General features: G+C 42.7%; 1 protein-coding gene and 1 pseudogene across 1 annotated transcript in view; both read right to left on the reverse strand.

The window, feature by feature from the left end:
* Nucleotides 1-895: 895 nt before the first annotated feature.
* Nucleotides 896-14,557, reverse strand: part of Ppm1h (protein phosphatase, Mg2+/Mn2+ dependent 1H) — a 265,919-nt gene continuing 252,257 nt past the window's right edge. The window contains exon 10 of the mRNA XM_076854810.1: nt 896-5,741. Coding sequence (XP_076710925.1) covers nt 5,594-5,741 — 148 coding nt within the window. The 3' untranslated portion in view covers nt 896-5,593. The remainder of the gene's footprint in view (nt 5,742-14,557) is intronic.
* On the reverse strand, nt 6,241-7,185 carry LOC143397059 (cleavage and polyadenylation specificity factor subunit 5 pseudogene; annotated as a pseudogene).

Below are 14,557 nucleotides of genomic sequence, written 5' to 3' on the forward strand. Positions count from 1 at the left end.
TTACAGATGAACACAATACCTTTATTTATTTTTATGTGGTGCAGAGGATTGAACCCAGTGCCTCATGCATGCTAGGCAAGTGCTCTACCACTGAGCTACAGCCCCTGCCTTCCATTATTTTCTACTATTAACCGTGACCTAAAAATATGAAATGGAAAATTTCAGGAATAAATAATACATAACTTTTATTTATTGTTACAATTGTTCTATTTTATTAGTTTTGTGATTTCTTATTGTTCCTAGTTTATAAATTTATTTAAACTTTATCATAAGTATGTATTTAAAGAAAAATATAATATATATAGGGGTAAGTACATCCACTAGGGATTCTAGAAAGTAGCTCCCATGGATAATGGGGGGATGATAGTACTTTGATCATATTTTAACAGTTTGTTGATATTTTCTAGATTGTCTTTAACGTCCTGAATTCTAGAACTAAGCAGAATTAGCATTCTTGGATGCTTTACTCCACCTGTTAAGGTGCCCTTTCTGTATAAGACGGTACATTTTACTAACACTTGGTAAGTGTTTAAAATGCTTACGTGATTAACGGTTGTCTTGAATCTTACTGTCTTCAGCAACATTAAGTACTAGCCCTCTTACTTAAGATTACCTCTTGGGAGTAATTTTTTCTTCTGAATTCTTTGTGTTTATTTACATGCCTATCCATGGTAGTTCCCCCAGAGGCCTAGTGGAAATGCACTAGGCCTCGCTGCTGTGAAGGGTTGGTGTTGGCAGCCCTTCCCTTTTGGTTTTGACTCTGTGCTCACAGTTGATAATCTCCCATTGACCCATTAATTTCATGTCATTCCATTACCCAATATGAAGAAATTTCATAGTGAATTCAAAGACAAGACACAAAAAAGTTTTGCTAAAGATGTCCTATATACATATATATATATATATATATATATAATATTTTATTTTAAAATGTCATTGAGCATATACATTTCTTTAGCTTCTTCCAGGGGACATTGCACCTAAGTTTCAAAACACACAAAATAGATCCCCTTTGCTAAACAGTTTTCATTTTGGGGGGTTACAAAAGTCAATGTTTCACAATCACAAAGCATAAAGGTACATGGTTCTGAAACCATTTCCAGTCAGATTCCTCTCAATTCACTGTACATAGGATAGTTTTGGAAACCCAACCCATGACACATTTCCTGACAGATGATCCTCACCAGGGCCTCCCTGGGTCTCCAGAGAAACAAAGAAAACTGGAGGGAAAATCAAAGTGAAAGAGTAACCTCAGGACCCCTCAAAACAAACACAAAATACTCATAGGAGATGGGAAGCGTGGAGGACACAAGGTTCCTCTTCTTCAAGTACATCACAGGAGGAAACAACAGCACTTTCACAGCCTTACTCGGTCACATCTACCTGATCGCTACACGAACAAAACTTCATCTAAGACGCAGAGGGAAAATTAAAGCTATTTACACAGAGAACATTGTGGATCAGAAAGAGCAGCGCTCCCTAGACTGGCACTCAAGTCTGACAAAGAGCCATGGTGCTCATGCAAGAGGCAAGTTGAGCTGCTCATGTAGTGTCCTTTGAAAATCCCAGTGTACACATATAAGCCGTGTCACCACGCAGAACCAAAGCTTGTCGGAGAGGTGGGTGAGGTGTGCAGGCTATACTTCTCTGCACTTGGGAGTCCTCAAAAATCTGAGTTCCTAACACAAAATTCTCTCCTGGAGCCAGAGACTTTTACTATTCTCTTAGATCCATTTTTTTTTTTTTTTTTTTTTTTTTTTGGTACCAGGGATGGAACTCAGGGGTACCCAACCATTGTATTTTATTGAGAGTCAGGGTCTGAGTTGCTTCGTGCCTCACCATTGCTGAGCCTGGCTTTGAACTCAAGATTCTCCTGTCTCAGCCTCCAGAGCTGCTGGGATTACAGGCGTGCACCACCATGCCCCGCTTAGATCTAGTATCTTTTAAGGTCAGGATGGTTGTTCTTTGCATAGGAGATGAATCTCCTTACTTTTGACAACTGTTCCAGAAGCATTAACTTACTGAAATTAGAATCTTAACATATTCCCTCTGAAAACTGTGGGACTGCTGCATCACTTTAAGGAATGGTTAGACCCTCAAACTGGTGTAAACAAAACCACTAACCACTTGTGGCCTTATAAATATAGCTGACTGGCAGGTGAGGGAAGAGGTGAGGAAAGGGATAACAAGAGGAAAATAAGAATTTTAAAGACGTGGGAGTCTTTTCCCAGATGTTTCCATACTAGTGCTCTTGGTGAACTGAAAACCCTGCTCAGATGGCCAAGATCTGAATCTGGTCCCCTGGACTTTCATTCTTGCCCACCAATATCTACCCACGTTTCAAATTCCTCCCAAGGAGTATATGAATACTTACAGAGAAGAGTAAGCGTGGACACACTGACTTCACCTCAGTCCCATGGAGGCAAATTGCTAGAAATTTAAAAAATGAAACACTCCAAATTCTCCAAAGCTGAACACTACAGAAAATACCAGAAGTCCCACTTAGGTTTTGACCTATTAGACAGCTGAGGACTTGGCCTAGCCAGATTTTCTCCTCTCCCACCCCACTTCAAGAACAGGCATGCAGAACCACAGTTGGACCACCCTCCACCTCTCTGACTGCGAACCCTTCTCTGGCTTCGTGGGTCTGACAAGGTTCACGCTTCGGTAGCTGTCTGGCAAAACACTGCAGAAGACAGATGGACTGAGTTCACACTCTTTAAGAAAGGGTGTCTCAAACAGTCCAAAGAGCAGGGGCCAGCCCAGCAAAGAGATTTAGAGTGGAAAGAGACTTTCATTAAAGGAAGTAGCCACACAACCCCCAAGACAACCATTAAGACTTGACTAGGAAATCAAATGCTTTTCATTACACAAGACTTCCTCTGAGGCTATTAGGGCAAGCAGATTTGGCTTTAAGTCAGATACACAAGATTTCAGAACCACATATAAACATGTTCTGCAGAATTCTGTATTGTCTTTTGACCTTTCCAGGAATACTCCGAGGTCCAACCCATTATGTAGACACAGTTACTGTTCTGGGACAGGGTGACTTGGGGCCTGGATGGAAAATAAGGCCAAAAATGGAGTCAGCTCAATTCACACAGCAATATCAGTGCTGGGTAGATCTGCCATGGGCATTAACAAATCACTGTTTCCACTTTTGATTTATTCACCTCATTTGTAGTCTTCCATCTATCCCCCAAACACAAACACGGCTTTAGCTTGCTACTAAGATCTTTCTAAAGAGACTTAATGGGAAGAATTCCTGGATACCTTTCTAACCAAAACCAGCAGGACTAAATGCTCAAGATTTTAGGATAATTTGAATGTGGGAATTTCCAGAGTTTTTCCTGAGACTGGCCTTGGCAGTAAATGAATTAGTGAATTGAGTGGAAAGTTGTCATGATATCTACACCCAAATTCTGACTCCAGTGGCTTAAGACTAGAGAAGCTCAAGGTAGGGCCCAGAGAGAGGTCCAGAAAAGGAAATAAGAAAGAAAGTTAAAAAAAAAAAAAAAAAAAAGACAACAATAACACAGGAAAGATCCCAAAGGAGGTGGCTCAGGGTCCTCCATGCAGGACTTTCTCAAGTTTCTATTTTGTATATAACTTTGAGAGTTGGGGCAAGAGCAGAAAGGGGACTACTCTGCCACGGGAGGACAGAAAGTTTCCCCACAGCATCATATTGTTCCAGTGAAGCGAATGGCTAACCACCAACTTCTCCCCACAGAGATGTTCAGTGTAGCTGAGATTTACTGAAGGCAGAGGAAACACACGATCAGATGGAGATGGCTCCCCACAATGCCGTGCCCAGCTCGCCTCAGGCAACAGGGTGGCAGACACCCGGAGGGGTAAATTCCCACAGTGCTTCACCTGCCAGACAAGGCATGGATTCTACACTGTGGAACAAATTCATTCCTGAGTAGCAAGACTCCAGGCCTTTCTTAAGAAAATACCTACAACTCCAGGAATGTAGGTGATTCACTCCCCGGGAGGAAAGGTTTTTCTCCTCTCCTCTGGCGAAGGAATTCAGACAAACATGGCAACTGGCACTGGCTCTCCAGCAGTTTGGGGAAGTCACCCCATGACCTTCTTTATTGGGTTGGAAGAGTGTTTGAATTACATGAAGTTGTCAAAATGGTGACAACCCCTCTTCGGTAGGAAGAGGACTAGGCAATTAGATGTCGTTCTTCCAGGGAGATGGGAGTGATTTTTTTAAAATCGACTTTGCCAATCCTCCTGGCAGAGAAGTGGCAGGTGTTCAGGGGGTCCAGGGTGTGCTGCTGCTGCTGTGCTTGTGAGGTGTGCACAGAGGTGGATCCACAGTGGGCAGAGGGGTCCCGGTTCTTAGGTAGCTACGACATGATGCTCTAGAGAAGAGACTGGGAGGTCAGCATGGGGGAGACTAGCCTACCCGATCTGAATTCACTTTGATTAAAAGTTACAATCCTGAGTGGATTCTGCACCAAACAGCAGAAACACAACTGCTGCTGCTCGACGGAACTGATATTTAATCTGGAGGGAGCTGGAGGACAGTCATAGCTCATGAAACCTGGACCCAAAGCTATCCTCAAGTGAGGTATCCTCAAGTGAGGAACTGAATGATATTAAGAACTTTCTAAACTGCTCCAAACTTTCTAAACACTGCAGGTGGAAGGGGGCCAACATTCCAGGATGAAAATCCAGACTCTCGCAGCCACACAAAGAGGGACGCTGAAGATAACAGAGGAACTGCTGGTCCAACGGAACACCCACATTTTCAAGAAAACACTGATTTGGTGAGAAAGCACGACTTGGTGTGCAACAGAGACATGGTCGGTCATGCATCATTCCAGATGGCTACCTGGGTGGTGGGGGCCGTGGGATATGGGGGCAACCCAGCCTAGGCTGGACTTGGACACAAAAATTCCTCAGGAAAGGAGTTGGAAAGTCCCCGTCCTGTTCTACTGAAGGGAAACAAACAAGATTTAAGGAATGTCAAAAAGAAAAGAAAAGAAAAAAAATCCCTGCCTCACCCCACCAATCCCACAAAAGAATAAAGAGAAGAAAGAAAAAGAGGGGGGGAGAGGTAGGGAAGGAGAGAGAGAGAAAGAGGAAGGCAGAATCCCTGAAATTCATCTTGAGCTTTCTAAAGGTGGACGATATTTTGCTTTCTGAGGTGTGATCCCCAACTTTCCAATGCGGCACTTCTAACCCGTAGAGAAGTTGGCAGCTTGACAGGCTGAGGAGCCTTCTTCCAGTTACATCTGAACCTGGCTCTGCCCTAGCCACTCTAGATCAAATAAATAGGATGTATGTGCCCCAAATAGGCAAGAGCCACCTAGGAGGCCTATTTTAAAAACCCACCAAAATATGACACTCAGTAGGAGGCTTTGTTTTCCGGCTCTTGTTGAGTCCAGACCTGTTACTAAGGAAATGGAAACCTAAGGGTCATTTTGAAGCGTAGCCAGAGGCCTCTTGGCAAAGAACTCCCCACCTGGGCTGGGAAGAGATTGCATCACCTGGAGCTCAGCTGGGGCACTTCCCGGTTCCGCCCTGCTCAGAGGCATCCCAGTTTTCTTCCCCTCTGTCCTCCCAATCCCCTGGGTCATTTTCATGACAGTTTATTTCCATGTATTAAAGGAATGACATATACAGAAATGTCATCTCCTGAGCCCAGTCGGTCGTTCGCTATCCGCCATCCTCTGTCCTTCAGGACACCCCGGGCACGCATCACCAGGTCCTGAGCTGCCAGTGTGTACCTGTGCAGGGAGAGGCAGGAATAGGACAGTCAGAACAGCATCAGGCGGAAGCCAGGGCAGTTGGGTCAGGCAAGAGGCGAGGCTGCCGAGGACGCACCACTACAACTGAACAGTTTTCAAACACCTTTAAATTCAGAGAAAGCTGAGGTCATCTTTTTCCCCCAATGTGGGATACCTGATGTGAGATTATTTTTTAGGTGGTGAATGGGCAAGGCATTAACTATATTTCCTAAATTACTCTACTGCTTGGTTACCTTATTTTTATTTCTGGTGCTGAGGACTGAACTCAGGGCCTACCACTGAGCTATGGCCCCAGCTCCTATTTTGGTGTTGCTTATTACATTGAGGAGAGTCTCAGTCTGTTGCTAGTGTACCTTAAATCTCAGAGCTTTCCATGGCAAACAGCATCTAGCTAAAGAGGTTAAGTGGGGAAAACAAGAACTTCTGTTTTCAACGTATTTTATTTATTTATTTATTTATTTTTTAGAAAGAAGTTTGCTTTCTTTAATGTTGTACAAAAAATTATGAGTAGAACCAAAAGTAAATAAACATTATCACATTTGTTTACACCACTCTCTAGTTCCTCATATTAACTTTACTATTCAAACAATAGAAAGTTGGCGGCAATTTAGGGATTGGGAAAGGGATAAAAACCAAAAAAACTTTACTAAGACAAAATTCTTCTACACTGTGTATAGCTGTGCTCACAGAGATGGCTTCTTTTACTTCTCCTCTGCTGCAGGTATTCAGTTGTATATAAAATTGAACCTGCTCAACAGCTGAGGGAGACTAGAAATGATAGGTCCATATCCTGGTGCATTGTCATACAATTCAAACAGTGGTGCAGCTACCAGCTTGTAATTTTTAGGGACTGCAAACAATGCTTTCTCTTGAAGTTGAACCAGAAACAACTTCTTATGTTTCTTAGGCTTTGTAATGTGTGCAGGAATATATGGATACTGAGGAGGTTCAAAATTTGGTCTCCACCAGTTACCAATGCAGTCATCAATGACCCAGTCTTGCAGGACCCCATCTTGACGACCCAGTATCTCTGTCATTAAGCGTTTTAGTCCTTCAACTTCATCTTCTCCTGGGTTAAGTTCACCACCAGGTAATTTGAAGAAAGTTGTTCCCAGCTGTAGCAGTAACACATGGGGTAGCCGGTGCTCATGTACAATCAGAACCCCTTCTACAGTCCTTCTCATTCCAATTTTATCAAATTCCTCCCTCATGCGCTGAAATCTGGCTGCAACAGAGCTGTCCTTCTCATAGAGGGGCTCTTTTGTACCAAAAGCTTAATTGGTAAGAGGGTACAGGTTGATGGTGCTGCGCTCCAGGGTGAGGGGCTTGGTCTGCTAGATGTACTTGTTGCCAAACTGGGTGACCCCCCCCCACCTCCCCGGGGCCAGCCTGTCTGCGAACGATTGGGTGGAACCACAGACATGTTGGCGAGCTCCGGAAATGGCAGGGAGCAGAAAGTGGGAGTCAGGGGAGACTTTCCCCGTGCGGGCAGCTGTTACCAGCGTCCCGCTCAGCAGCCGCCGCCTGCCATTAACAAGAGAGCGCAATAGAAGCTCAACCTATTTATTTTTAGGGCTACATTCCTTTTGTGACAAAGGATAGCCATTTTCCACTTATGGTAAATCTCCTTTTAAAATAAAATTTTTAGCTGGGCATGGTGGTGCATGCTTATAATCTCAGTGACTCAGGAGGCTGAGGTAGGAAGATTGCAAGTTCAAGGACAGCCTCATAAATTTAATGAAGACCTAAGCAATTCAGTGAGACCCTGTCTCAAAATTAAAAAAAAAAAAAATAATAAAAGGGTCTGGGGATGTATCTCAGTGGTTAAGTGCCCCTGGGTTCAATTCCTGGTACCAAAACAAATGAATAAATAAATAAAGTAATATAAAAAAGTTTTAAAAATTGAGTTGATTTAAAGAAATGTATTAATAATAGAACATGTGTCAGAGCAAAAAAGTCAAACTCTTTTTAAAATTTATTTTAGGTGAATGACAGATAAGCCTTGGTGGGCGAACTGCCCCACTCATCCTTACGAATGTCATAGTTTCTAGATCAATGTGAGAACATCGAGGGATTGTTAGGATCTGTAAACAAGTCAAGATGGCGCCTGGCACTTTACCAGAGGGAGTGGTTTGTGAACTAACGCCAGCGAGCCATTAAGTGTGGAGATTCCTTATTGGTTGACTGCTGTATCTAGTTTATGTTAATTAAGATAAGCTGTGTGGAATGTATATATACCCCTCCTGTTCTACAATAAATGGCTCCCACTCCTGCTGTACCAATCTACACAAGTTGCTCGTCACCCCCCTGGTTATTTTGCTGCAGCCGGACTGCGGCAAGGGATCCCTCAAGAATTTGAAACTAAGATTGGCTCATTGTGATTTAAACTATAAAATGAAGAAAGAAAGAGAGATAATGACCTGATAAGCAGATGCAAAGCATTAACATGTAGACAAAGTCTAGCACAGAAGGTGATTTGGTAGGTGTGGGCACTGTTAGCCTGGAAACATAAAAAAATGAGACAAAATACTGGCAGGTGTTTATACAAAATTCTGATCAGTGTAGAGAGAATCTCAGTTGACACACTTTGAAGAAATCAAGTTCCAGTGGCAGGGCCCTAATTGGTGTGGGATGGATTACTCTCCAGCCTATGTCCGTAAACATGACTCATCTGTATTCTGATTTCACATTCGACAAATAACCTTCTGATTATAGTCTGCCTCACTGTGTAGGCTTGCCCACAGGGGAAGAATAAGCTAGCCATTTGTAGTCTAAGAATATAAGTTAGTTAAACTTCTCTGTATAATGTTAACTGGCTTTAAATTTTTTTTCATCCCTACCCCTTTTTATTTTTTATATTGAATTTAGCACATTGGTAATGACTTAGCACACAGGGTCACACTAAGTTGTCCAGGACTTGTAAATTTTTCCCTCAGCCTCACGAGTCACTGGGATTACAGGTGTGTGCTGCTGTGTTGGGCTTGCATTTTGGTTTACGAATCAATTTTGGGAGCTTAGTTAAGGTAAGCCCAGCTGATAATGAATCTATTCCTTGTTTCTTGATTAAATCAGGTCCTGAACCTGAAAAGCTAAGAGCCAGAGTCTGGTAAGTCACCAAGAAACTAACCATGTCCCTCTATGGCTGTTGGAAGCCAGCCGTGGACTTTTATAAGGGACCACCCTGATATTGCCAGTGACCTTTCCCCACACGGAGTGTCTCAGTTGAGTCTTCTGAACTCTGAACTAGAGAATTCCTTCCATTAAGCAATGCTCCATTCCTTCTGTTAAAACGCCTTATCAATTTACAAATGCTCATGTTAAAAAGACCTGTTTTTAAGAACAAGGGCTGTAGCAAATGATCCCAGGATTGTGAAGGTTCTAGGTCATAGAGTGTGTGAGAATCAAGTCTTCTTGTGCAGCCCAGGGAGCAGACAGAGGGTAGCATACACTAGAGAGAGGACATGGTGCCTAATGCAAAATGAATCCCCTTCCTCCTGGAGGGTGGGGAGTCACTGGGTGGGAAAGAGACTTTGTTTCCTGTCTGTATTGAGAGAAGTATTAGCTTTGAGGCAGAAATTTCTCACTTATACTTGAGGGAAGATGCAACCAGTTCATCCTCCAACTGTTCTTCTGAGATTAGGAAATAAACAGAAAGGCATCCAGAGAGACCTTTGACTGAACACACAACTGTCTCAAAATCCACATGCTACAACTCCTGTACTACATTCAAAGGAGCCTCTCAGATGCTCACCACAGGGTACTCTCCGTTTTATATTAAACTGTTTATGTGAAATACAACCATGCAGGCAAAGGCCAATGCTAAGGTGGTGTTTACTATCCTGGTGACTGACCAGGCTCCGGACCTCAGCTGTCCAGAAACCTGGCTGAGTCAATAGTCATCAGAGCCGGACACACCTTAACCCAGCTCTTGAGCCTACGTCGAGATGTAGAAAGTTATGGCAAGCTGTGACAAAAATACGGCTGACAATAAAAGACACTCAAAGAGGTCAAGAAAGCAGACAGGAGGACTCCAGACACAGCTGTCTGAAGCTCTTATGTCTGGAGGCAAAAAGGCCCCCACAGGTCCCTCAGTCCTGGAGAAACCGCTGAGTTCAAAACAAGGTTAGCTGAGGACGTCTCGCTGGCTCTGTTCAAGTCACCGAAAGAGCATCATCCACGGTGAAGGCAAGAGACCATGCTGGTATCGCTACTGCTGGTGACTTTTGGTATTTTAAAAATGGTCAAAATTAGCTTTGGTATTTTAAAAAGCAGGCATTAGGTCACCTAGAGAAGCTGGTTACCCGGGAAACTCGTTTCTCTGAGGGCTCCTTATCATGAAGGTCTTATTGTTAAATATGATTGTCGCTCATTCCAACATGACTTCCTCAGAGGCTGCTTCTCTCATCACCTTCCATTCTGTCTTCTCTCAGAAGAGAGAAATCGTCTGAGAGAGAAATCCACTCTTGCTTTCTCTGTTTCTTGCTTCCTATTTTCTTCCTCTGTCTCTTATCAGTAGGACCCAAACCTTTCCAATCTGTCCTCATAAAAGCTTGGTCCAGAGGCAGCTTCTCAATATTATTTCCAGCACAAATACCAATGACCATTTTCTTTTCTTCTTCTTTTTTTTTTTTTTGATGGTTGGGGCGGGTTTAACCAGGGATTGAACTCAGGGGCACTCAACCACTGAGCCACATCCCCAGCCCTATTTTGTATTTTATTTAGAGACAGGGTCTCACTGAGTTGCTAAGTTGCTGAGGCTGGCTCAGCCTCCCGAGCTGCTGGGATTACAGGTGTGCGCAGCTGCGCCTGGCTTTCCACTGACCATTTTATTTATCCTGGAGATCTGTTCTTGAATCTTCCTTTCTTTTTCAGATGTTCATGACGTTCCACAGTCCAAGTTCTCCTCATGAGTCTGTATTTCCCTGGCATGTGGCACAAGTTCTCTTAGATGCTACTTTGTTTCCTTTGTGGGCCTCAATTAAGACTTAGGAAGGACTCCATAAATGTTCAGTTATTTCCACTTCCAAGGTGATTTCCCATCCCTCATCCCGAGTTAACGGTATCTTTTTAAACTTTGCATTATTTTAATTATATTTCATTGGTGGCACATGGCTAATGAAAATAAAATCAAATATTAGAGAGTGAGAGTAATTTGTTTATGGTAAAAACAGGCATAGCTGAACTTACTCCCCCCACCCCACACTCCTTCTTTTTGCAGTGTTGGTAATCAACTCAGGGCCTTACTCACGCTAGGCAAGTACTCTACACATGAGCCACACACCAGCTTCCCTTTGTTCTTGTCAGGTTGATAACTTTTTAAAATACCCTCCTCCTCTAACAGGTTTGGAAGGATTTTGGGTGCTATTAGGGATTGAACCCAGGGGTGCTCTATCACTGAACACTAACTATATCCCCAGTCTATTTTTTTGTTGTTTTTTTGAGACAAAGTCTTGCTAAGTTGCTGAAGCTGGCCTTGGACATGAGATCTTCTTGCCCCAGTCTCCTAAATAGTTCAGATTATAGGTGTGTGCCACTGTGCCCAACACACTTTTTTTTTTCCTATGTATTCCTTCCTTCTGAATTAAATTTCCTTCTATAGAAGTACATTTTTAGTAATCCTCTTAATAATGGTATGTGACATTATCAAGGCTAGGTCTCATCTAACCTTCGAACAACAAAAATGGTTATTTTTTGCCTTTTACCTTGAATAATAATTTTTTTTTGGTATAGAATTCTAGATTAGCTATTATTTTCCCTTAACAGTTTTGAAGATGCTTTTCCACTTCTAGTTTCTAGTTTTATTGAGAAGAAATCTGTCTTTTATCATTCCTTTATTATTTTATCATTTATTCCTTTATTATTTTATCATTCCTGTTCTAAGTGGTAGCATTTCATATTTTTTTTTCTCCTGGTATTGGGGACTAAACCCAGAGGGGCTCTATCACTGAGTCACATCTCCAGCCCCTTTTATTTTTTATGCTAAGACAGTATCTCACCAGACATGGTGGTGCATACCTGTGTAATTCCAGCAACTCGGGAGGCTGAGGCAAGAGAGTGGCAAATTCAAGGCCAGCTGCAGCAATTTAGGCCCTATGCAACTTAGTGCCCCTGGGTTAAATCCTTAGTACAATCAATCAATCAATCAATCAATCTTGATAGGTTGCCCAGGCTGATTCCAAATTTCGGATCCTCCTGCCTCAGCTTCTCGTATTTCTGGGATTACAGGCATGTGCCACTATACCCAGCTGTTTTGCTGTTTATGGTATGAAGTTCCACTAAGATTTAACAATGGGGATTCCTTTTTATTTCTCATGGTTAGAATTCATTTTATTTCTTCAAACAGAAAATATTTAATTCTGAAAAATTCTCAGCCATGAACTTTTTGAATATTGCTTCTGCTCTAACTTTTTATATATTCTCCATAAACTCTTAACTAGGCCTTCCCATCTTTACCTCCCAGATTTCCACTTCTCTGTCATCTAAGAGCTTCTTCAGTATTTATTGTTCATTCCATTTAGCGAGTTACTTTATTTCAGTGACAGTGTTTCACTATTGTGAATTTCCATTTGGTTCTTTTCCGGGGCAACCTTACAATTCTATTTTCACACATTTAACTCTCTTCTCAATCTGTTTCTGTTACATGCAGGTTTTCTTTGGGGAGTCTTTAACTGGATCCAGTTATTCTTTCTCAGGGTGGGTTTGAAAGTGAGATATAAGCTGCTTTTCAGAGAGCATTTTATTATGTGCTCCAGGTTATCCACAGAAATTTTAAAATCTGTCTTTACCTGGTCTTACAGTTTGGAACTGGAATGTCCCTCAAGGTTCAAGTGTTGAGGGTTTAGTCCGTAGCCATTGGTACTATTAGGAGGTGGTGGAAACTTTAGAAGATGGGCCATTTTTGTAAGAAGTGGGTCACTGGGGAAGTGACCTGGAAGTGTATACCTTGCCCCTAGCCCTTTCCTCTTGTTTTTTCTGCTTCCTGGCTGCCATGAGCTGAGTAGCCTCTTTCCCATCATACTCTAGCCACCATGATGTTCTGCCTCACTTCAGGTACAAAGCAATGGAGTCAACTGACCATGATCTGTAACCTCTGAATCCACGAGCCAAACCAGATCTTTCCCTCTGTAAGTTGTTTTTCTCAGGGATTCTGTCACAGTGATGAAAAGCTGATAAACATACTGTGGGCTTTCTACTTTCTATTGCTAGAGCATGTTTATGTTAATGATGATTTTGGCTTAGGATCCACTTGTCACATTAGTAGTATAAGGATTAACTTCACATTTTTTCTTGTGTGGTAGGGCTACACAGCCATTTCCTCCTTATAAAACTTGAATTTTGTCATGTATCTGCTGTCATCCGGGTACCCTTTGAGTCCTTACTTAAAGGAAGGACTGACCCCATCTGAGGGAGAGCCTAGGGAGAATCCCTAGGATCTCTTGGTCATGCACCATTCCCAGTAGTTGAGATTCCTTCACATTGACTTTTCTTTTCCAGGCCTCATTAGTGCATGTGATATTCCTCCCTGTCCAACAGTTGTCTTACTGGACAATTGAAGGGGAATGATTAGACACTGCATTTGATAGGTGAACAGTGCAACAGAGCTCTAGAACCAGCTTCTTGACATGTTATTCATACTACAGGAGAGCCAGCATTGGAATGAAAGCAACTGGGTCAGATGAAGTCATCTGTAGAAAGCTTTCCTTGTAAACTGGTAGCTCAGAACAACCCCAGGAACCCAGTTCTTGGGAGGCTATTTGCTCCTGTCTCCATACTGGAGGCTAGTGGACATCTTAGAGTTCATTAGCATCCACATTCATGAGTCACCCTGCCCCAGGCATGAAATCCTTTGAAGGTTGCTTATCATCAAGACTGGTGCAAAAAGAAACTGGAAGCTGGTCACACTGGTGCAGGCCTGTAATCCCGGGGTGGTGTGGGAGGCTGAGGTGGGAGGATCCCAAATTCAAAGCCAGCCTCAGCAAAAATGAGGCACTAAGCAACTCAGTGAGACCCTGTCTCTAAATAAAATACAAAGTAGGGCTGGGGATGTGACTTGCCCCTGAATTCAATCCCCAGAATCAAAAAAAAAAAAAAAAAAAAAAAAAAAGGAAAATAAAAAGAAAAAAAGAAACAACTGAAGGGAAAGAACTGCATCTTCTTCCTTCCATTTCTACTTCAAATTTCTATCTTACAAGAGCTGCCTAGGTTAGTAATGATGAAAAAAAAAAAAACCTGTTTACTGTGTCAGTAAAACAGGACTGTATTGATTTTGGTACTGAGGCTGAATACAAGGGCATATATGTGCCATAGACAGAGAGATGTAGGGAGAAAATTTGAGTTAAAACATAAAACACATGCATAAAACATGCAGGGGAGCAGTAAAGAACAGGGTGCAGCTGAAGGCAGGGAACAGGAACTGGATCCTGTTAAATACCAACTGGAACCATAAGGCAGGGTGAGGAGGAGCCTGGTGTTTCTGGAAGCTGGATGTGGAGCAGCCTTAGGGCGTTATGGAATGCCTTATTCAGGACTGCCTGGTCAGGCTGTATTAAGGAACTGTTGGAGTAGTTTGAAGTGCCCACTCTCTCCTGAGGAAGATTCTCCCCAGGAGATAAGTTTTGAATGTTGAGTACATTTTTCTTCTCTGGCTGAAGCTTTCAATATTGATCAGCAAAGCTCTGCTGAGAGAAATGGCTGCTGGGGAAGGATCTGACTTGGCAAACTTCACAGGGCTGTGCTCTGAAGGGGAAGGGAGCCCAAAGGACAGCAGGGGCTGAAACGGAAAACAAAAAGGGAAG

Source organism: Callospermophilus lateralis, chromosome 4 (genome assembly GCF_048772815.1).
Source record: "Callospermophilus lateralis isolate mCalLat2 chromosome 4, mCalLat2.hap1, whole genome shotgun sequence".
Taxonomy (NCBI): domain Eukaryota; kingdom Metazoa; phylum Chordata; class Mammalia; order Rodentia; family Sciuridae; genus Callospermophilus; species Callospermophilus lateralis.